General features: G+C 51.5%; 2 protein-coding genes across 3 annotated transcripts; both read right to left on the bottom strand.

Moving 5' to 3' along the window:
* Positions 1 to 13,718: 13,718 nt before the first annotated feature.
* Icam5 (intercellular adhesion molecule 5) lies at positions 13,719 to 20,608 on the bottom strand. The gene is made up of 11 exons (XM_028763885.1): positions 20,304 to 20,608; positions 19,159 to 19,428; positions 18,710 to 19,030; positions 17,909 to 18,196; positions 17,439 to 17,693; positions 17,100 to 17,348; positions 16,321 to 16,563; positions 15,963 to 16,241; positions 15,633 to 15,872; positions 14,878 to 15,141; positions 13,719 to 14,117 (listed from the first exon to the last, which is right to left on the bottom strand). The coding sequence occupies exons 1-11, from the start codon at positions 20,383 to 20,385 to the stop codon at positions 13,855 to 13,857; spliced, it is 2,754 nt and encodes a 917-aa protein (XP_028619718.1). The 5' UTR covers positions 20,386 to 20,608; the 3' UTR covers positions 13,719 to 13,854.
* A 1,383-nt stretch (positions 20,609 to 21,991) lies between these two features.
* On the bottom strand, positions 21,992 to 23,150 carry Icam4 (intercellular adhesion molecule 4 (Landsteiner-Wiener blood group)). 2 transcript variants are annotated; one of them, XM_028763888.1, is made up of 3 exons: positions 22,765 to 23,150; positions 22,347 to 22,652; positions 21,992 to 22,206 (listed from the first exon to the last, which is right to left on the bottom strand). In XM_028763888.1, exons 1-3 carry the CDS (start codon positions 23,132 to 23,134, stop codon positions 22,088 to 22,090), a joined length of 795 nt encoding a protein of 264 aa, XP_028619721.1. In that variant the 5' UTR covers positions 23,135 to 23,150; the 3' UTR covers positions 21,992 to 22,087. The 2 variants fall into 2 exon arrangements, with proteins under 2 accessions (XP_028619721.1, XP_028619720.1); XM_028763887.1 differs by having other exon boundaries at positions 21,992 to 22,652.
* Between the last annotated feature and the right edge of the window lie 617 nt (positions 23,151 to 23,767).

Raw genomic sequence — 23,767 nt, 5'->3', positions numbered from 1 at the left:
CTTCTGGACACTGGGGCCACCTACATAGTCCTGACGGGGTTTTTGAGATTTGTGAGGGTAGGAGAAGAGCCTTACCTTACTCAGCAAACTCCAGCACTTAGTTGTATCTTTTGGGGTATTTACCTTACCCACTCCTTCCTAGTGGTACCAATCTGTCGTGTCCCCTTGCTTGGAAGAGACCCCCTCTTAACCAAAGTGGGAGCCTCTATTTCCTTTGTTCCCCCAATCCTTTTGACCCCAGGCTTGAGGACCTGTTCCTTCCGTCTCCAAATCATACAATCTTATATACTTTTCCTGTGGCAGTCTCCCAGGTGCATCTTTGCATATGGGATACCCCAAAATGCTCTATAGCCTAACATAACCCTTCTCTTCATCCAACTACATAATTTGCTTGGCCCAAGGAGTGGCACTATTGGGATGTGTGGCCTAGTTGGAGTGGGTGTGGCCTTGTTGGAGTAGATGTGTCACTGTCGGCATGTGCTTTAATACCCTAGTCCTAGCTGCCTGGAAGCTACTGAACCCAAAGATCCAAAACTGGGGGACGCGCTCCCACAGAAACACTCACAGACGGGATTTGCTGCAAAAATATGAGGTTTAATGATAACCAGTGCATTGGGGTTCCCTCACACGCAGGCAAGAGGAACCCCGAGCCGAAGCTGAGAGCAGTTTTTATACAGAGTTCACAAAGGCAACCACAAAGGCTGACTTCAACAGCTGTTTCAGGTCCGGTCTCTAGGTGACTCAGATTTACACATTATTTTTATGACAATCAGTGTTAGCTAAGTGGCTTCCATTTGCCCAGGTTTATTATGTTAAGGGCCTAGCTTCCTGATTACCTCTTATCTTGGGCCCTTCCCCTGGAATGTGTGTGTCAGTCTTTGGAATGTGTTCCTCCCAAGATGTGTCCTGGGGTAGTTAATTCTTGAGTTTAAATTGAAACCTAAGATTTGTTTCAATTTTAAGTTTAAACTAAGACCTGAAATTCCTACATTCCCCCCTTTTCTTGTGGGTGATTCCAATCATGAAATCACAAGCTGTCATCCTGGTGTACAGCGTGATATTGTTGTCTAAGCATAACACTTGTATGGTATTAACACGATCTTTAACAAGTCTAACCAATCGATTTAACTTTTTCCCACCCCCTGGATGGTCTCCAGTATGTACCTCTCAATTTTCTACACCCATAGGTAACACAGAAAAAGTAGCTGTCTCTTTATACACATACACTGATGGTCTTGTTGCCGGCTTCTCTCATCTCAGGAGCACACATGTACGAGATTTCTTGCAGGACACTTCTCAACTTTAGGTGTACACACTCTAAGCCCCACCCTCTAAGGCTGTTTCTGAGACACAGTTTAGATTCAAAAATCTCTTGTCCCTGACATTTGGGTAATCTCCACCCCTGTGTCTCTAGGACGGGGATATCCCAGGAGTCAAGGCCTGCTGCTAACTTACAGAGATCAAAGACAAGATCTGGCAGCCAGGCACAAGGCGGGTGTTCTACTGTAGCGGACTAAGCCACATTTTCAGTGGCTAAGAGTACTTGCCAAGTCACTTTGGAAAGGTTGTGTGTGGTACTAAGGCTCCACACAAGAGGGAAGATCCTTGCAGAACAGCAGGTGATCTTGAGCTTGAGGGGGTTGCTCAGGTGTCTGGCTGTTCTCCAGTTGGCATCAGGTGCAGGTACTGGTCTGAGTTATGTGAACCCAGGCAGTTACTCCATCTACTTCAACAGAGGTCGGAATGGTCAACAGCACCAGGAACAGCCTCTTTTACTTTGTTTACTCATGTGGAACCTCTGGGGGACCTGCATTATACAGATCACTAACTGTAGGCCACAGTTCCTGGTGTCTGATCTGGAAAGCTTACAATTGAGCCATAATATCCTTATTAGCCTGAAAAGTCATTTCCAGGAGAGGGGCAAGTCAAGAGCTGGGGTCGAGGGAGTGGGGGTCCCACACAAGAGGGGTGTTCTGGGCTTGGAACAGGGTCAGGACAAGGGACACCTCCCAGCCAGCACCAGTTTCCAAGGGCAATTTAGTTAAGGTCTCTTTTTAGGGTTCTGTTCATTCTCTCTACCTGTCCTGAGCTCTGGGGACAGTACGAACAATGGAGCTCCCAATTAGTCCTCAATATCTCTGACAATCTCTGACTTACCTTAGAAGCAAAAGTGAGACCGTTATCTGATCCAATTACCTCAGACACTCGAAATCTCACGAAGATTTCTTCTCTTATTTTCTTGGTCACCACAGTAGCTGTTTCCTGCTTGATGGGGAAAGCCCCAACCCATCTAGAGATAATGTCTACAAATATTACAGGGTATCTATATTTTCTTGGCCTAACTTCTGAAAAATTTGCCTCTCAATATACTCTAGGCTGTTCTCCCCTAGGTATTTTTCCTGATTACTCTTAGCCTCATAAGCCTTTGCTTTGCTTGCTGGCATACCTTACACTGTTCTACTATTTCTCTGGCCCAAAATCTGAGGTCCATTATACACCTTAGATCTCTTGACTGATTGTATGTGCTTATCTCTCAAGAGTCCATCTGTGCATTTGGCCTAGTAAGTCTTTTGTTTGCTTTCTGGGGAGGATAGTTCTCCCTTCTTGTGTGCCATTGCCCTTTTTTCTCTAGGTAATAGTTGGTAGGGTGGCTAGCAATCTGAGTCCTTTCTTCTTCTGTGTGTTTCAAGTGAGGCCATCTCTTAATCTAGTTCCATATTTTAGTGGGTGTCTCTTGTAGGCCCATAACTTGGACAGGCTCCTGCATAGCCACTTCTGGAGCCACTTGATCTGTCTGGTTATTGCCTCAGGCCGCTGAGTCTCCTTCCTTCTGGTGTCCCGGGCAACAGATACTCACAGTTGCTGGCTTCATCAGGGCATCCGAGAAATCTAAGATTTCTTCTCATGCAAGCAGTCTTCTCTCTTGGTATATAGCCCTGTGGACACGGGCTGTGGCAAAGGCATACCTACTGTCTGTGTAGATGTTAATTTTCTTGCCAGCCCCAAGTTCCAAGGCTGTTTTCTTCACAGACGAGCCCGGGGGGTGGGGGGGGAGGAGAGTAGAAGTTCAGCCGAGATGACATTTGCAGCATCTACTGCAGCAGCACCAGTTTGTCTCTGACCAGCACAGAGAAAACTGCTCCTGTCTGTAAAGCAGGTTGCCTCAGCTCCCAGCAGGGGTTAGTAGAAGTCTTTTCTCCACCTGTGGGCTCTCTTTTTGGGCCAGCTAGTTGCAGCCCATAGGGCAGGAAGTGTATCTGGGCCCCCATCCTGGAGAGTCTCACACCAAAAAGGGTAGGGACAGTCTGGGATGACCATAAATGAATGGGATACCTAGCCCATCTCTTGGTCCACCATTTTTCGGGTAGCCCATGAATACATTTTGGAATCAGTGGCTCCTTGGAACCAAGATCTTTTTTGGAAATGGGGTCATCGGCTTAGAGGAGGAGCAAATACTGAGTCCCTATGTCCACCAAGAGTTGGGTGGGTCCAAGCCCCATCTACCCCAATTGCTGTCTTCACTCAGAGCTAATATCTTCGCCATTTGGGGGTGTTTTTCCCAAGGCCTGGGATTTCCTGACCCCAGCTTCCATTTGTTAAGGCACTTTGGGGCTCAGCAGCTGGCTCCTTTACTTGCAATGTGCACACTGGTCCTTTTCAAGGAGTTTTCTATCTCCCTTTGATTGGAGTCTCCCTTCTCTGCTTTCCCATAACGACTATAAATTCCTTTCCTGTCACCCTTTTTTTCTTCTTTCATCTTTTTTTTTCCTCTGCTCTTTCTCTTTCTATGTCTACCTGTTATGGTAGATTTCCTCAGCAACCTACACTAAATCCTTTAACGACTTATCTTGCAGTCCCTCTAGCTTCTGAAGCGTTTTTTCTGATATCTAATAGCCTTGTCTAGAAAGGTCACAGTGTGTACTGACAGAATGCCTCTGTGAGCCATTCTAGAAAGGCTGTGGGCAACTCATCTGATCCCTGCTTAACCTCACGTGCCTGGGTCAAAATTAGCGGGGCCTCATGTAGCCCCCTTGAGACCTGCCACTGGAATCTGGCGTAGGCTTTTAGGTGCCCTTTACCTTCTGCCACATGAAGGCCGCAGACAGATCTGATCAGAAGCAATCCACTGTTGACCACAGCCTGGTCAATTGATGGTGCCCCCGTGTCTGAGGAAACATTCTTTTTTCTGGTATTCTGTCTTGCTCTTCGGTCCTGAAGAGCATTCCTGATGGCCAAAACCTACAAGGGTCTTGGGGAAGAAGGGCTTTTATTGGAGGAAGGGTGTTCCTCTACTAGATTTATCTAGGTAGCTATACAGAGTCTGGGTGCCCAAGGGATCCTGGTCTAAAGACTCCTTTTTTTAGCCGGGCAGTGGTGGCGCACGCCTTTAATCCCAGCACTTGGGAGGCAGAGGCAGGCGGATTTCTGAGTTCGAGGCCAGCCTGGTCTACAGAGTGAGTTCCAGGACAGCCAGGGCTAAACAGAGAAACCCTGTCTTGAAAAACCAAAAAAAAAAAAAAAAAAAAAAAAACAACAGACTCCTTTTTTTTTACTGCTTTGATCACCTGTCTGAAGGTCCCTATGGGTGGCTACCCTACTCGGAAGGTGGGCCATTTGGAGAAGTAGAGAGTAACTAACTTACCCTTTTTTAATATAAATTAGTATTTGCGCCAAAACAGAGGCCTATTGTTTTGGCTCTCTGACTCAGGGCAGCCTGTAACTTTTCGCAGCAGGTGACCTGCCTGCAGGCAGTTTGTCTCAGAGGTCTTAAATTTCTAGTGAATTTTTGCCTGAAATTGGTGCACCACTGTAACGGCCCGTTCTGCTGCTCCAGTCCACGGTCAGGGCCTAGCAAGAGAGAGAGTGGGGACGGAGATGCGAAGAATGAAGACAAGACAGGGAGTCTGGTCAAGTCTCTTCAAGTCTCGCCTTGAGTCTCTCAAGTGCTGGGATTAAAGACGTGTGCCACCACTGCCTGGCCTTGATTGAAAGGAAATCATGGGTATATCAAGATAATTATCAGAGTGCGCTCAGCTGTCGAAGGCTGTTGAAAACAAGTCTCTTGTCAGGGTATATGGCTCGAGATGGCTGCAAAGGTGATAGCCGCTTTCTGCTCAGAGTCGGCTCCCAACACACCACCTGAAATGGGTGAGAATTCGAAAATACACGGTGCTACCTGGACCACCATGTTCTTGCACTAGAAGTGGCCAGTGGCCAAGGTCCCTACAAGCGGCAAGTGGGAAGCTTCTGGGGCTGTTCAATGCATGCCAGGCTAGGCAGCTGTCCGCATGCACTGAGCCTTTGCTGCCCTGCCTCGGCCTTGCTGGATCACCCTGTCCCCAAGGGCTACACCGCTCACCCACTACAGGGTGGAGTCCATGGGGTGGGGACCCCGACAGCAGCAAGAGGGAAGGGACAGAGCTTCCTTCTCTTGGCAGCCAACCTGAGCAGGTCAAGGACAACATGCTAAGGGAGCCGCGAATTGTCACTTGCCAAGCTCAGGCTGGGCGAGGGCATCCTCCGTTCAGTGCCACCTGGAGAACACCCTACACTCAGTGGGCTGCCTGACTGCAGTGGCCACTCCCCAAAGGACCTGTGTCTCTGCTCTGTAGCAGCTCTTTTGCACAGACTCTATCTCCTCCTCTGGTGACTATGTTACCTACCTCCTTTCCTAACTTTCTTTCTTTCTTTCTTTCTTTCTTTCTTTCTTTCTTTCTTTCTTCCTTTCTTCATTTTCACAGATCGGAAGAGCTTACGTTTTTTTTGGTTTGGTTTTTTGAGACAGGGTTTCTCTGTGTAGCCCTGGCTGTCCTGGAACTCACTCTGTAGACCAGGCTGGCCTGGAACTCAGAGATCCGCCTGCCTCTGCCTCCCAAGTGCTGGGATTAAAGGCGTGCGCCACCACCGCCTGGCTCTAACTTTCTTCTAGTAATTAATTAGGATGTTTAACACAGTAGAATCAGTCCAAAATAACGTCAGTCAAAGTCCAAGAATACAAAGAACAACAACCAACACACAGACAGTTCACCAAGAAAACAGAGAAAGACAACACAGACAGCTCACCCCTGTCACAGGCACATCCAACACCACAAGCAATAAACAACACAAACAGAATCAGACATGGACGTTTGACACAAGACTGCCACAAGAGAGCAACAGATGCTGCCCCAGGTGGCTTGCCAGACGGAGGAGGACTGTTTAACCAGGTGACTTGGCCAGCTTACGCTGGACCAAATCTAACAGATCCGATCCTACCTCCCAAACAGATTCTGGAGTGTCCTCCAATGCAGTGTGCAGTGTGCCGGCATGTCTACCCTACAGATTCCACTTCTGATGAGTTCCCAGAACTCAAAACCTGACCCTTTCCCAGGGTTCAAAACAGATTGCTTTCCATGGCTTGCCCGGTTCTTGCCCCTGCCACAGGCATAGAAACCAGGTTATACACTTCACAGACACAAAACACAAAACAGACAGCACACAAACACCTGCTTGAGGGGACCTCCAATCCCTGAGCCTCAGGGTCTGAGAGAGCATGCATATCTCGGTGGAACCTCCAAATGTTGGACCCAAAGATCCAAAACCGGGGGACACACTCCCACAGAAACACTCACAGACAGGGGATTCGCTGCAAAAATATGAGGTTTAATGATAACCAGTGCACTGGATTCCCTCACATGCAGGCAAGAGGAACCCCGAGCAAAATCTGAGAGCAGTTTTTATACAGAGTTCACGAGGGCAACCACAGAGGCTGACCTCAACAGCTGTTCCAGGTCCGGTCTCTAGGTGACTCAGATTTGAATGAAAGGATTCCTTTTCCCTTACAGCAGCAACACGTCCTTGGGGAAGGCCTTTTCCCTCATAGTTGTAACACTTACAGGAAGCCTGACCCCTATTCCATTCAGTAATTTCATGGCCTTATAAGACTCTGGGGAGCCTTAGCTTACCGGGGACCCCCCTGAGTGAACCACGCAGAGTCATGAATCGATGCAAAAAGCAAGAGGAATTTTATTGTTCCAATGTGTTGGGGTCGTCCTGCACAGGAGAGGCAGTGACCCTAGGCAGCTCGTTTGGTCAGTTTTTATACAGTTTAAGGGGTAGACTAGAGAAACAGTGACTAGGCACAATATGATTGGCAGAACAGTGTGACTTTTAAACTGATTGGTCATTAGGGAATGAGATGGCAAGGACCTCCCTTGTCTGTAGGTGGCAAGAGTTAATCTGTCCTGCAGAATGTGTCTACGTGTTCTGGGCCTTCCCCATCCACAGGTGGATTCCCTTCCCTGTGGTCTAAGGAATGTTAATTAGCCTCTTTCATCATGCCAGTGTCCCATGACCTTTCCAAAGTTCCTGAGCTGACCTCTTTGGCTTATGGGAGTGTCCTTTTTCACCCATGTGGAGTACCTTTTGGATTTATTTATTTTAATTAACCCAGCCCCAGTAGGGTTGCAAGGCAGTTAGTACCATTGTACCTAGTTGTCTCTCTCATGACTTTACAAATCTGCAAAACACTCAGCGGTTAGCTTTATGTTGTTTGTATAACAAACCTTTTCTGGAGAATGGGCATGTTCTAGAGAATGAACATGAAATTGATTAGGCTGCATTTGTTGATATGTACCTTCGGAGTGGAGGTTCTAGGTTTAATATGGAAGCTCACAGTTTAAAAACAAATGTGTCGAAGTCTATTTAAATGATTGGCTGAAGCATTTGTCAAAAGATGGCCTACCGAGAAGGAGCTGGAGATGCCTCATATCCCTTGTTTACTGTTGATGAAGATTTTAAGGCTCAAGGAGACTGGACTGCTAGTAGAGGGCACTCTGTGTAAAACCCAATCCTTCACAATGGAAAGGCTCAGATTACATGGCCTTCTATAATCCTGTAAAACGCAAAATGTGAGAGGGGCACTAGTCCCTGAGAAGGGCTTTATTGTTGCTCTTTCCCTTGGGACAGGCCTCAGGATTGGAGACCCTGCTGCTCAGTTGAATGAATTAAATACAATGGGCTCATTTGGCCTCTGAGGTAGCAGGGGCCAAGTGGTAACACTAAGTCACCAAAGGCAAGGTGACCGCAGTTATCATACTGGGCAGCATAGACAAAGAAGTGTCAATAATACCCTGACCTGTAATGGACATCACACGCAAAGTGAACTGTATGATGACATGACTAATAACTATTTTAAGCCTAGAATCACCATGATCTAGGGTGAAGGATAAGTTACTGTACCTGGCCCCTCTCACCACCAAGAAAGAAGGAGCCAGAGCAAGAGGGAGAAGGGAAGGGGAAAGGAAGAAAAAAAAAAAACATAATACTTTTATTGATTATTTGGCAATCACCCTTACTTCCCAACCCTCCCAGGCCCACTCCCCACCCCCACTCTTTTGTCCCCTCAAAAAAGATTTAAAAAACCCAAACAACAACAACAAGTCCAATTTGTGCGGTTCACATAGTCACTGAGCACGGTCAGACTCCTGGCAGCCAGCCCCTTCAGGAAAAGTTAGTCCTTCCCCATGGTCACCCAACCAGCAGCCCTCTGTTGTGGAGAGCTACACTTCAGCATCCTATCACAACTGCAAAGAGTTCTCTTTGATTGCTTCCTGTCGAGGCTGTTACTTTTTCAGGGGGGGGTTGTCCCAGAAGCCTTCTATGTCCCTCTTTCTCAGCTGAGTCTGCAGCCACCGATACCACTGCAGAAGAAGCTTCCTTGTTCTTTATGGTCAGCTGGAGCACGGATCATAGACTTCCACTGGGTATCTGTCAACAGCACAGACCATGGACACCCACCTGGCCTCTGGCATCAGCACATGCCACAAGCCTCAGCATAATCTCTGGTGACAGTATGGGCCACAGACTCCAACATGGTCCCTGGCAGCAGCACAGACTACAGACATCTGCATGGCCACAGACACCAACATGACCCCAGGCAGCAACTGGACCAAGACATAGCCTGCAGTAGCATGGACCACTGACATCAACATGGCCTCAGGGGGCAATATAGGCCACGCACACCAACACAACCTCTTGACAGTAGCTCAGGCCTCAGGCCTCAGTCACTGACGTGGCTCAACCTCTCTTCATCTTATATGCACTGCTTTCTCTGTTCCTCCATCCTTCCCACCTCTCCATAGCAAAGCAGCATTGGAAACTGCAGAGTGTCACTTGCAAATACTCATTGCCATAAGTCACTGGTCTGGTTCAAGGCCTCTGGTCTCTGAAGCACCATAAATACCAGACCATCACCAGGACTTCTTCAATCACAGCTATGCTTCAGGTTTGGTGGTAATGATGTGCTCTCAGATCTGGTTCTGCAACACCAGTTCCTCTTCAAGGTCCAGCAGCCTATAGATGGAGTAGGTGTTGGGGTTGGCTGAATCAGAGGACTGGGTCTGGGCCCAGACAGCTGCTGAGTTGGCTCTTCCAGGCCCCCTCAATGGCAGGCAGAAAACCCACCTCTAACCTGGGCCACACCTTCTGCTCACACTCTATAAAGGACATGGAAGCTCTCTTTTTGCTTGCTTGTCCTTATTCTTGCTAGCAAGTCCATTCTTCACTGGCATTAGGGTCTACTTCTTCAGGACTCTGACATATACTGAAGATCAGAGGAGCTATCCAGCCTTGTAGACTGAACAACTACTGGATTCTTGGAGCTTCTGTTGTTAGACAGGCATTGTTGGACCATCTAGATCATAGCCTGGGAGCCATTGTAAAAATCTACTTTATGTGTATGTGATTCTATGTTATATTTAAGTACATATACTTTATATATACAATATATTATATAAGTACACACACATACACACACACACACACACACACATATAAGTTAGTTCTTCTAGAAGATAGGACAAGGTGACATCCCTAGCCATCATCCAATAACAAACGGTGGGTTACAAAGGTGACCTTGGGGAAGCTCTCTGAAAGTCAAGTGTTAGGTGATACCAGAGGCTCACAACTAAGAAGATACTAAAGTCAAACGTAAGCAAGCTCTAGTACAGCAGGGACCCTCCATCCATTTGTATCAGGTGCCTGCTCCACAGATCAAGGTTGGGTACAAAGAATGGACAGGAGGTGCTAACTTAATTAACTCCTGTAACTCTCAGTCATTCTCTCTGAGGCATTACCTTTCCATATCCCAGAGCTCTTCCCTGGAGCCTCCCTACATTTCTACTCCTCTGATAAGCTCAGTGAGTCTGACTTGATCTCTGCAGACCTACTCAAGGACAGAAGTGAATGTGGCTGCTTTCACCCCTGTGCTCCCGCTGGCTCCTGGTGTCAGACAGTCCATGGGTTGGCACTATGGCTGTAGCTTCTCCACTCACACACCTGGCCGTTCAGGGAGTTTGTGACTAGGCAAGCCACCTCCACCTCTAACATAACCCTTGCTGGAGAAAAATGTACCCTCCTTAGTCTGGGGGATAATTACCAGCCTTGGGACAGGCTCGATTATCTTCCCCCTGTATCGTGCTAGCACAGGTCTTCTGGGAACGGTTCCCTAGGTTTTACAGCCTTCTAGAAGCTCCTTGGCACACAGACTAGCTTCTGTGTGTTTTTTCTCCTGGGAGCTCTGATTTGATGGGCATGGTGGCACAGGTCTTTAATCCCAGCACTGGGAAAGCAGAGGCAATTGTATTTCTGTGAGTTCAAGGCTATCCTAGTCTACAGAGCAAGTTCCAGGACAGCCAGGACTACACAGAGAAGTCCTGTCTCAAAAAACCCAAACCAAACCAACAAAAGCCAACAGAAACTGCCCTGGACCAGGACTTTGTGAACCTCAAGAAAGCCTGAGGTGGCAGATAGGCATGAAGAGAAGATTCAGAGATGGGGGAGGGCCCAGCAGAGGCTCACACTTCGCCTGTGCTGTCTTGCTTCTGTCCCTGGCATAGCTTTGCTGTCTCCTGCTCTGCTTCCTGTTCTTATCTTTGCTCATTACATGTTTGCATCTGAGCAACCAATGGAGGTAGGAGCTGCCTAGACCCAGATCCCTCCCGGAGCTGTGTGTTCCTGCTTTTCAGGGAGCAGAAAATGAGGAGGAGGCAGCAGGGAGAAGGCCCAGCTGTTCTCTCCTTCTGCCTCTGCCTCAGAGGGGGAGGGGGGTGAGGTTATACTGTCAGGGGTTGCAGCTGATCCCCTTGTTTATCTACAGTGAATTGTGAGAGGCAAAGTGGAAAGGCAGGTGGGGGGGTGGATAAAGTGAGACATGGGTGGACACAGGAAGGAGAAAGTGTTTACACTTGGGCAGTGGTTTCCTCTTCAAGTGGAGGAACACCTCAAAAGCTAGAACCCATTGCTGTGTGTCTATGTGCATGTGCATGTGTATGTGCATGTGAGCGTGTGTATGTGCATGTGAGCGTGTGTATGGATGTTTATGTGAGTGTGAAAGCCAGAAACTAACCTCAGGTGTACCTCCTTGGCTTTCTCAGGTGTCATCCACATTGTGGCTTTTTTTTTTAGTTAAATAATTAAATTGCCTTGAGGGTGTGTGTGTGCAGTTACAACATTTAACTGAGGCTGGCTTCAGAGGTTCAGTCCATCATCAAGGAAGGAACATAGCAGTGTTCAGACAGACACAGTGCCGGAGGAGCTGAGAGTTCTACATCCAAAGGCAGAATGGAGAAGACTGGCTTCCAGGCAGCTAGAACAAGGGTCTTAAAGCCCATGCCCACAGTGACACACTTCTTCCAACAAGGCCACACCTCCTAAAAATGCCACTCTGGGGGCAATTAGAGGTTAGAGGACAGTTTTTAGAGTCAGTTTTCTCTTTCTACCGTGGAGGTCCTGGACTGAATTCACATCAATGGGCTTGTTGTCAAACCCTTTCCCCTGCCCATCCCCACCAGGATCTGGACCTTGCCAGTAACATTAGACTGGCTGGACAGTAAAGCCACAGAGAGCTGCGTGTCTCCACCTCCCATGACTGTGACACCCCTTGTGTGTGCTATGAGGGACATGAGTGCCACTGTGTGTGTGCGTGTGTGTGCGTGTGTGTGTGTGTGTGTGTGTGTAGGTCACCTCTGTTGTCTCCACCCTCCTTTGGTTTCTGGGGACCAATCTGAGGTTGGCAGACTTGTACAGCAAGTACCCTTACCCTTGGAGCTGTCTGTCCAGCCCACAGCTGCCTCTAATTCTATGTCAGTGTTGGGTGCTGTAGTCAGACCCTGTGGCAATCCCTTTACCAACTGAGCCCCTATAACATTCTGTTGCTCTGCTTTTGTGGTAGAGAACTCTTATCTCAGACTGGCCTCCAACTGAACGCTCATCCAAGGACTGGTTTCAACTTCTGAGCCTCCCTTCTCCCGTCTAGAGTGCCAGAAAAACAGGGTTTCTTCATCTCAGAAACCCACAGACTGGGTTCAGGCTGGGGAAAAGGATAGGGGCAAGATGGCTGTGCTCATGCTGGCTAAGGGACCTGCTCTGTCTAGAACTGGGCCTGGGAGAACCACCTATACTCACACCTTGGAGGACTGAGGGCAGAGGCCAGCCACTGGGCAGAAGAGACAAGCATTAGGGAGGTGTGGTGGTTTGCATATGCTTGGCCCCCAGAGTGGCACTATTAGGAGGTATGGCTTTGTTGGAGGGAGTATGTCACTGTGGGTATGGGCTTTAAGACCCTTGTCCTAGCTGCTTGGAAGCTGGTATTCTATCTGCCTTTGGAAGAAGATGTAGAACTCTCAGCTCCTCCTGCAGGATGCCTGCCTGGATGTTGCCATGTTCCTACCCTGATGATAATGGACTGAACCTCTGAACCTGTAAGCCAGCTCCAATTAGATATTGTCCTTATAAGGATTGCCTTGGTCATGGTGTCTGTTCATAGAAGTAAAACCCTAACTAAGACAGAAAGGGAAAGAAGCTAGTCTCCACCCTGCCAAAGTGTCCTCTGATTACAGGAAGCTGGATCGTACCAGGAGGTTACACTCCAGGTCTCACGGCACAGGGACAGCTTGGAGCATACTGGAAACATGGGAATTCATAACAATAGAAGAAAAGAAGTGCTCTGAATGGAGAACATGTTTTTTCAAGACATGGTTTCTCTGTGTAGTCCTGGCTGTCCTGGAGCTCTCGCCGTAGTCTAGGCTGGGCTCAAACTCAGAGATCTCCTTGTCTCTGCTTCCTCAGACCCTGTGGCAACCACTTTACCAACTGAGCCCCTATAACATTCTGTTGGTTTGCTTTTGGGATAGAGAGCTCTTATCTCAGACTGGCCTCCAACTGAAACCCTGTCTTGAAAAAAAGAAAGAGAGAAAGAGAGAGAGAGAGAGAGAGAGAGAAAGCTGGAGAGATGGCTCAGCAGTTAAGAACACTGACTGCTCTTCCAAGGGTCCTGAGTTCAGTTCCCAGCAACTACATGGTGGCTCTCACAACCATCTGTAATGGGATCCAGTGCCCTCTTCTGGTGTGTGGAAGACAGTGACCGTGTATTCACATATTTACTTTATGAATAAATAATTTTTTTTGTTTTTTCAAGACAGGGTTTCTCTGTGTAGCCCTGGCTGTCCTGGAACTCACTCTGTAGACCAGGCTGGCCTCGAACTCAGAAATCCACCTGCCTCTGCCTCCCAAGTGCTGGGATTAAAGGCATGCGCCACCACCGCCTAGCTAATTTTTTTTTTTTTAAAATACAGGCATCTTTATTCCACTGAAGATGATGACCCTCTCAGCAGATCTGAGATGTATATACCTTGAGATTGGGATTCAAGCCCCATTGCTGCACATTACAGAGACCTAGACTCCTTTATAAAAATTTTATTGAAGGGAATGGGTAGAAAATAGGAGCGACGCCCCTGGAGTTGAATAAATAGAGAGCGAACAATACATACGTCCACCCCTGTGCTTGCGAAGCCCCTGGGGGAGCTGGGTACGGGCTCAGGAAGATGTCAGCTGGATGGCGAAAACCTCGCCATCTGCGGGTGACTCGGCAGTGCCCGGGGTCTCTGCTCCTCCTTCTGCACCCGGTGTCCCGCCCGCGCCATTGAGACACACCGCCTCGCCTGAGCTCTCAGCCTCCTGGACGTTGTACTCGCCCTTCTTGCAAGCGGTGGATTGCACGTAGAAGGCCAAGCCGGCCCCTGCGGCCAGCAGCGCCGCGCCCCCTGCCGCACCGCCCACAGCGACCCACAGCCATGGACCTGTGGGCGCAGACCCTCGCCAGCTTGGGCAAGCCTCCTGTCTCCCTTGAGCCCTCCATGCACCTGTCATTGCAGCCCGATGGAAGAAGAGGCCCCAGAAAGGCCTCTCCCTCCTCAGAGGAACCCCAAAATACCAATATGCACCCCTCTTAGGCCAAGCGATTATAAGCCCCTCATACCCTCTTATGCTCCAGTTCCTCCATCTCCCTAAGGAGACAACTTAGAGGGACCAGCTCAGCCTTCCTCTAGCTCTGACAGACCCCAGCCCCAGGACAGTCATGAATTGGGGTCACCAACAATATCTCTGTCTCCAGTTCCCCACAGTAACATGGTGAAGAGTGAACTAGGGCAAGTGTTTCTTAACTCCTAGCAACCATTCTAGACACACACACCCGTCTGTCCTAAGAGTTCCTTTCTCCTATTTGTATTTGAAACAGGTCTTATGTGGCATAGGCAGGCCTTGTACTCCCTGTATCCCTGTATAGCTGAGGATGACCTTAAGTTCAGGAACAACTATCTCCATCTCCCAGGTGCTGGAACAAAATGTGAGCATCATTGCCCCGGCTTCTTCCCATTCTCCACTTCCTTACCCTAATCTGTCCCAAACGACCCCACCCATCAGGAGCTCTTGGCCTCTACATTGGCCCCCTTTGGTATTGTATACAAAGAGTCAGAGTGGAGGTCAGTTACCCCAAGGCCTAGGTCACTCCTTGGTGCATGTCCCTCACCCCCACTTCTACCCCAGGAGCCCGCCACTCACCGGCCACGCGCACCGTGATGCGCCGTGCGTGGCGCCCATGCGCATTGGTCGCTGCACACTCATACTCGCCGCCATGGCTGCCCATGGCGCCCGCCACGCTCAGCGTGCTGTTGTTGCTGGAGAAGCCGAGGTTGAGAGCCCCCGGGGGCACGCGCCAGCTGATCTGGGCTGGAGGCCAGGCCTCTGCACGGCAGGTCAGAGTGAAGTTACCGCCTGGCCGCACGCTTGTGGGAGAGGCTGCCAGCTCAGCCACCACAGGCCGGTCTGCAGGGAGATGAAGATGCTGCTTAGCACCCTAGGAGGCCTGAGACCACCCCTCTTGGGCTGCGTGGGCAAAACTGCTACCTCCCAAGTCACCACCTACCGACTGTGGAAACAAAAGTGCTTGTTTCTTACTGGGGTGGGGTGGGGGGAGACTCAGAGAAGTCTCTGAATTTCCATGGGTTTGCGGTTGTTTCCTCCTCCCATGGCTGGGGTGGGGCAGAGAGACAGGGAACCAGAGAGGGCCTATGTAATCTTGGGGGAGGGGGCTGTAGCCCCTTTGTAACTAAGCTGTCCTGGACAGACAGCAGGCTAATCTGGAAGAGAGATCTGCCTGTCTCTGTCTCCCAAGTGTTAAAATTAAAGAATATTGGGAATAGATTTACAGCTTAGTGAGTGCTAATTGAGCGCTCTACCCACTGGACTACCTACCAACCCTCAAGACACTTTTCTAGCGGTCTGAGTCAGCTTCATTGACCGCTGTCCTCACTCACATTCCACACCTACAGTGACCGTCCGTGAATCCGTGCCATGCGCGTTGGTGGCCACACAGCGGTAGGTCCCTGCATCCTCTCGGGACACCTGTAGCCTCTCCAGCCTGGCGGCACCCTCCCTGGAGCAGCGCACCCGTGGAGAGGGGCGGCCCCTGGCACTGCAGGCCAGTGTGGTAGCCTCAGCTCCTTCCAGCCATGTCTGGTGACTCGGGCAACTGTATTCATCCATCTGTGGCGGCGCTGCAGATCAGCCACCATAAGGAGGGGCGTCAGGGAAAGCAAGGATCCTGGGACACCCGGTACTTTCCGCCCACCTGGGACCCTGCTCACACTCCGCGCTCACGACGACTGTTTTGACCGTGGAGCCGTGCCGGTTGGTGGCGTTGCAGAGGTAAATGCCCGGTGACAGGTTACCAGGGGTCATAGAGTTTCTAGGACCAGAGTTTGAGGACACCAGGGGCAACACTACTCCTTCGCTTGCACCCTCAGAGCCCACGCACTCCACACGTGGTTCGGGCTTCCCATCAACTTCACAGGAAAACAGCTTTCCAGATCCCTCTACCCACGTCCAGTTGCTGGGGCAGCCCAACTCTTCAAAACTGGGACCATCTAGGAACCAGGGAAACAAGAGCTCACACTGGGAACTGAGGACGCGGGTATGAACTTTCCCGTAGTCACCCCTACTCACATTCCACCGTGACAGCCACATTTTTGGCCGCTGACCCTCTGGCGTTAATGGCTTCACATCGGTAAGTGCCAGCGTGCTCCCGGGCCACTTGCAGCGGCCCTTCCATAAGTTCCTCCTTTCCAGAGCGCACACAACTCACGTTAGGTGGTGGGACCCCGTGAGCCACACAGCTAAGTGATGCCTCTGTTCCCTCCAGCCAAGTAATTTGTTCTGGGCAGCCTACACTGTCCAGCGCTGGGGCATCTGGAATGGATTTTGGGTTTGTTTGTTTGTTTGTTTTGAGACAGGATTTCTCTGTGTAGACCAGGCAAGCCTGGAACTTGCTCTGTAGACCAGGCTGGCCTCAAACTCACAGAGATCTGCCTGCCTTTGTCTACTGAGTGCTGGGACTAAAGGCATGGACTACCACTGCTCTGTACCTTTGGGAGACAGCTTCTCACTCCGGCATGAACCATTTTATTTATCTATTTACTCTGTGTGATACATGTGTGGGAAAGCATGAAAAGGTGGGCGTTTTCCTCTCCCACCTTCACATGGGTTTTGGAGATGACTTGAGGGGATCCGGGCCCTTTCCTGAGGTCTCCAGATGCTGTTGACTAATTCCCACAAAGCGCCCATCGCAACTTCCCAGGTACACTCTCTCGATTGCCTGTTTTTGCCAGACTGTGCCCAGTCACCACCACCCTGCTGAACCCAAGCTTCTTTCCTTTCCATATAGGCCAGTCTCCCTGAACTCTATGAACTGAAAGAGATGATCATGCACACCTCTCTCTACTCACATTCCACGGTCAGGGTCACATCCTTGACTGCCTGGCCTTGCCCATTGACTGCTGTGCATCGGTAAGTGCCTGCGAGAGAACGAGTCACTGGACCCAAGAGGCCGAGCGCCAGCACCGCCCCGCCGTCAGGCCTTGCACAGTGCACCGAGGGCTCAGGGTTTCCACGGGCCTCGCAATGGAGGGTCTGCTCTGGACCCTCTGGCCACGTCCAGCTCCTGGGACAATCCAAGTCATCCAGCCGGGGCGCATCTGCCGGCATGAGGCAAAGGAGATAAAAGGTTAAAGATGGAGCCTGTAGGGTCCTTGGCGGTCACAGAGATAGGGTGAACATCCACTCACACAGGACACGAAGCTCAGAGCTCTGGTTCTTTCGTAGAGTTTCCCCGTCCACATCGAGGGCAGCGTCGCAGAAGAAGCCCCGCTTGTCGTCGTTCTTTGTGACATTTAACTGGAGCTCAGCGGGCTGCCCCGGGACTGCAGCTGGAATTCCCTCCAAGGTGACAAGGGCTCGAGCCCCTGCCCAGCAGCTTATGGTCACCATCTTTCCCTCGGGGGCTTCTGGCTCACTCAAAGTCAGAAGAGGAGCCGGGAAGCCTGGGGGCGGAGAATTGTGTGGGGTTCACTCCCCACTCAGGTAACTCAACCCCATCTATTTATTCATTTCCAGCTTCTATCTGCTCCTGCCCCGAACTCTCAGGCCCTGCTCGTTCTGGTGTGGAGGTCCCGCCCACTTTATAAGCCCCGCCTTTGTGAGACTCTGCCCCTGGCCCCAGCCCCAGCCATTGAAGACCCTCCTGGATTCCCCTTACTGTAGACAGTCAGGTTTTCCTGTGTCTCCCTGCTTTTGCCCCCGAGGGTCACGATGCACACCAGCTGTTTGGTGCCTTCCTGTTCTGCGCTTGCTCTAGCTGTGGCAGTGGCCACAAGGCTGTCCCCATCGAGGGTCACATTAGGATGAAGCCTCTGATCTCCCAGAGAGAGGTAAACCCCGGCTTCTGGGGCAGGAAACAGTCCGTCCAACGTGCAAGTCACCGGCCTTTCTGAGCCCACTTCTAAGAATCGGGGAGCAATAAGGCTCGGGGGAAATAGAGGCATGGCTGGAGTAGACAAAGAACAGAGCTTGAATTTAAGAACAAAGCATTCAGTGTTGACCAACCAATTTGCATGCATTGTTTGGTCGTTCTAAAAATACAGAAGAGCGGGCGAGATGGCTCCACAAGTATAGGCGCTTGTCGCTAAACCTGACGACTTGATTTGATCCCCAGGACTCATATGATGGAAGGAGAGAACTAATTCCTACTTATCCTTTAACGTCCACACATGCACAGTGGCATGTGCATAAAAGCATACACGCACTCTCTCTGTTTCTCTCAATAAATAAATGCATAAAGAAAAAACCCACAGAAGAAAGCACTTAAGCTAGTACTTGTGTTGAAGTAAGGGCTATCTGCTAAACGTTTGGGGATTTAACTATACAGCCCTGGCTATGTAGACCAGGCTGGACTTTAAATTCACAGGAGATTCGCCTTAGTTCTGCTTGGGCTGGGACTTAGGGCCTACACCACCACGCTTGACTGCCCTAAAACCTGTCAGTTAAGGTCCACACTCACCAAAAGTGCGGAGCTGTCTGGGGGCCGAGCTGTTTGCAAACAGTCCCAAGCCGTGTGGCCGCAGGTCAAGCTCTGCGAGGCATGAGAAATTGACCCTGTGATCCTCCCTGCGCGCCAGGACCGTGGCGGTGAGCATCGCACCCCGCGCTCGGGGTGGTTCGCCTACGAAACTGCGGCGAATCAGCTCCTGTGTGCCTCTCAGCAGGGTCAGTGTGAGGCTCGCTCGGGGTCCTGCTCCCGGGACCCTGCAACTCAAGGTGAAGTTCTCGCCCACAGGCTGCCAAGGAGGGAGAGGCATCAGCTCTACCCGATCCGGTCGCTCTGCAAGGGACCAAAACCTAGGCTCTAGCGCTTTCAAGACAAGTCTAGGAAGGTGGGATCAGATGACGGGTGGGCGGAGCTTTAGGGAGGGTCCAGAGACCCAAGGGGCGTGCCCACCCAGAACTCACGGAAAGTTCGGATGAGGCCCCGCGCTTGGAGTGTGCGGCGCGCGCAGCGGAAGAAGCAGACCGGCTGGGTCTCAGGCTCTCGGATGTCCACCAGCTGCCGAGCCAGCCAGCGCAGACCTCTCTGCGTCCCGTTTCGGCGTAGCGAGGTCTCCAAGCCACCGCGCTCCGGCCGCGGACAGTTAGTGCTGCAGTTGAGCCACAGCGAGCCCCCGCGCTCCACGAGCGCCACTCGGGGCTGAAGGTCCGCCCAGAGAGGTTCTAACGCGACCGCTGCCCGGGAAAACGCGGGCTCAGCCTAGGGACCCCATCTCTAAAATCTTAAAGGCCCCCATATCCCAAACCAGGAGTGTCTGTAAGGACGAGGAGAGACCACCGCCAAGAAATAGCACGGGAGTCCCGCATCCCATTCAAGATTCGGGACTGACGCAATCTTAGAGGGGCGTCTCTGGAAGCCTTGCTCTCTATGGCAGAGATGGGGAAACTCGGTGCGGGATGGGGTCTCAGATGCGCACGTCAATAGTGAGGAGGAGGAGATTCCAGTTGGGGGGAGGGGGAGGGGGAACCAAGTCACTCTTATCATCCTGACAAGTCGTCAGGAAATGGGGGAAAGACATCGAGGCTGGGGGCAAAACCAAAGTAGAAATGAGACTGAGTCAAAGGCTTAAAGGAGATTGTCCCCAAACTTGAGTAACTTGGACAGAAAGCCACAAGGCTGGACTCCGGGAAGGAACTGCGGGGAAAGCCCTTGAAAACCAGTTGCCAGGGCTCCAGGTGGAGAGGGAACAGAGCCTCCTGAGTTATGACAGTTGAGGAGATGGGGTCGTTGAGGATTATGAATAGGGATGATGCCAGTCTGTGAACCATAGGGCACGACAGAACAGGAGAGAACAGGAGAGCCACAGTATCTCCTGAGCCAGGTTGGGTGCAAAACCCCAAATCCAGAAAAGGTGCTGGGTTCAGATCTGAAAGATTGAGGTGTATTGGGGTGGAGGAAAAAAGAGGAGAAGCCCGAAGCTCCAGGTGGTGACAGAGCGTGGGAAGCTAGAAGAGGGCGGAGCCTGGAAGGGACACCCGGGCCGCCCTCTCTGGTCCTTCAATTCCGCCCCCGCCTTATCCACCTGGCTCCGCGGGCGGGCTCTTCTTACCTGAGATGCCTAGGATTCCCAGGCCCAGGGCAGCCCAGAGGCCGAGGACCGCTCGGCGCAGCCCTGGCGAAGGCCCCGGCATTGCCGCCGCTGCCGGGGAGGGGAGAGCGCAGAAGGCGAGGGGAGCGCGAGTGATGGAGAACCCGGCTGGGAGGATCGCGCAGCGCAGCGGGTGGAGTGTGGGGGTGGCAGAATTGCGCCCAGGGATTGGTTTAAACGTTGGTAACTTGGTTTCCAAGGAGGGGGCGGTGACAGAGGCAGTGATGGGGGGCGAGCTGACAGGAGGCGAGCGCGCACTGGGCTGCTCTCGGCCTTAGTGCAGGCGAGCTAGCCAGGCAAGAGCGGTCTTCCATGGGGGAAGGGTCTACGTGGAGGTCGGCCTAATGGTCTAAAGCCCTCTGGGGGTCACCATGCTCTTCCGCGTCATCCCTGGCGAAGGAGGGGGGGGGGATGCTGAGATGTCCTGCCCAAACACCCACCACCCTTGGTATAGAGTCTGAGATAAAGCGCGAGGTCTCCAAGCCACGCCCATCCTCGGCCCCTCCCACCGGCGCCCCTTGGAGCAAGGGTGGATGGAGGGGTTACTTGTATTAGCTTGAGGAGTCGTAGTATGCAGGAAAGGTGGTTCGAAGACGAGAATGTGAAGATACCTTCCTTAACTGATGTTTCGCTTTGACCTCCAGCTGGCTGAGTATGGGAGCCACGCCCCTAAGACATCCTCCGCGCACGCGGCGAAGAAAGGGGATCAAGTGCCAGCGAGACTCGGACACGTGTGCGTGTGCGCAGCGTTCGCAGGCGTCTAAATTAGAGTCGACTCCGGCACCGATCTTTATTTCCCAGAGTGCAGCGGGACTCTGTCTACAACGCTGTTGTGAGCCTGTTCTCTCAGCAGAGCATCTGCGCGCTCTTCCCGGGAGCGCCGCCACCTCTGCGGGGTAACCAGTGCGATTCTGCAATCCAAGCTGAATCAAAAGATCAACTAGGGACACTTTTGACCTCACATCTGACCTCAAACTTTGACACCCCTTCACACATGCATACCTGACTCGGAGACAACAAACACGATGCCAGGATGCAAGTCTGTGACAGCTCACGTGCCCTGAGCAATCATCTCTAACTTGTTGCTATGCTAGATTTCCTATCCGGGTATCTGCTTCCTCTACTACTTGGAGAATGCCCCGCCCACTCGAGTGTTTCTCCCCTCCCTCCCCCCCCCATTAATGATAACCCTTGGGGAACCAGGTCTAGCTCCACCCGCTGGCCTCCGCTAGTAACGCACAGGATCTGTAGTGGAAAAGGAGGTAGGAGAAGGGAAACTTAGCCTCCAATCAGGGCTCCGGCCTGTATCAGCGGAGCCAATCAGGAAAAGCCATACCAAGAGTTCCCCGTCTCCCAACCCAGGGTTGGAGGAGAGGTCTGTTTAGTCTTTCTGCCCTGCGTAGATAAAGCTAACAAAACTCTACGGAGAGGAACTCAGGTTCTAGGACTCCATGCCGGCCTTGAAGGAGAAACTTCAGGTGCCAAGAGATACATGAAGTGTTGTTTCCTCCAGTACCGGGGTTTTAAAACCAAGGCCAGGCAAATATACTACCCCTAATCTACAAATCTTCACCCCCTACGTAAGGAATTTGGAAAAAGTAGGGTACCTTAAAAAGGAAACCACTTCCCCCAAGAACCATAAGGCAGAGACTGAGGAAGAAGACTTTATTGTTCCAACAAGTGTCTCTGAATTAATTACTCTGGGGTTCTTTTCCCTTCCCTCTTGTTAGGCATCGAAAGCCGATCTATAACTGAGGCTGCACGGCCAGGTACTTGCGCAGGTAGACAGCCCCCACAGCCAAAAGGATCCCGACCAGGGTTGCGATGGAGGTAGAGGCCAAGGCTATGGAGGCTGGGCTTAAAGCTGTGGGCAGGAGCGAGAATCAGGAATGAGGAGGTCTGAGGACCGCCAAGGGTGGAGCCCACGCCTGTTCTGTAGGCCCTCCTTGGAGTGGCAACATCCCCTCTCCCGCACCAATTCCCGGGGGTTGCAGGGTGCCTCACCGAGGACCGTCAACATTACAGGTTTCGAGCTGCTGCGCACTACTAGCCCGTCGAGATTGAGGCGCGCGTGGCAGGTGAGTGGTTGCCAGAGGTCGTTGAGTCCGGCCCGCATCTCATAGGTCAAAGTGACATTAGCCAAATCTGAGCCGGTGAAGCGCTCCAGACTTTCATGAAAAACCACCCGGCCACCTTTCCTCAGGCTCACCACCAAGAACCCCACTGGGAACACGTGTGTCACATAGCATCGCAGAGTGTATTTGTGGCCCACTAGGACTGGAGGCTCCAAGATCACGCTTCTGGGCCGTTCTAAGGCAAGAGGGATAAGGCCCACAGGCACCCCTTAAAGCAATTGCCAACGACCCGCTTCCTCCACCCCTCTCCCCTCACCCCAGCCCGGCCTGAGCCCCGTCTCCCTCACTGTAAGCAGTGATCCTGGCGGTGGCCTCTCGGGTTTCTCCTGCGCAGGTGACGACGCAGCGCACCTTGGAATCCCAGGCCCTCACATCCAGTAGCTGGTAAGATATCCAGCCGGATCCATTGACTATCTTTCCTTGCCGCAGCTGAGTGCGCAGGATGGAATGCACCGGCAGGGGGCAGTTGTGGCTACAGTTAAGCCACACTGAGCTCCCGGGAGGCACGGCCTCCAACTCCGGATTAAGACGCACCAAGAAAGGTGCTGAGGTCACGGAAGGCGCGGGAGAGCTTTGGATCCATTCATGCTGGGAGCTCCCACCTTTCGGATAGGCAGCCACCAGCAAAAGCGACGGGAGCAGAAGGGCAGACTCCATGGCACAAAACCCGCCCTGAAGTGCGGGCGGAACGCCAGGGAACTTAGGCTGGCCCCAGGAGATAAGAAGGCACCCTGGCCACGCCCCAGAATGGGCCCTGGGCAGTCTTGATGAAGATACCTGCCTCCCCTCCCATCCAGACCCTACAAACAACCAAAAGCCATTGCACAGTTCTGAACCTGCCCTTTAATTTTTACTTAAGCCCCAAGAGGTCATTAAATTTTTTTTAACATAAATAAAATAACCGGTTGATGGTGGTGCGTGCCTTTAATCCTAGCACTCCCAGGCAGGTAGATTTCTGTGACTTCGAGGCCATCCTGATCTACACAGGGAAACCCTGTCTTGAAAAACAAATCTAAAGTAGATTTTACTAGGCATAGTAATGGCTTTGTCGTTTAACCCCAGCATTCAGGAGACAGGCTGGCCCATCTCTGTGAAGTCAAGGCCAGCCCATTCCAGGTAGCAGGTTTCAGGACAGCCAGGGCTACAAAGAGAGCCTGTCTCAAAAAAGAAAAAAAAAAAGGGGGGGGGGAGAAACTCAACCTGATTCACAGACTCAGAGTTAGGGTTAGGTTAACAGGAGACCCTGTGAGGAAGAGGAAGTGTGGGAGGCAGCAATACTTAGGGCTTTGG

This window comes from Grammomys surdaster, unplaced genomic scaffold, assembly GCF_004785775.1.
Source record: "Grammomys surdaster isolate TR1022 unplaced genomic scaffold, NIH_TR_1.0 140, whole genome shotgun sequence".
Taxonomy (NCBI): domain Eukaryota; kingdom Metazoa; phylum Chordata; class Mammalia; order Rodentia; family Muridae; genus Grammomys; species Grammomys surdaster.
The sequence above is the reverse complement of the archived record's forward strand: the minus strand, read 5'-3'. Positions and strand labels throughout refer to the sequence as shown.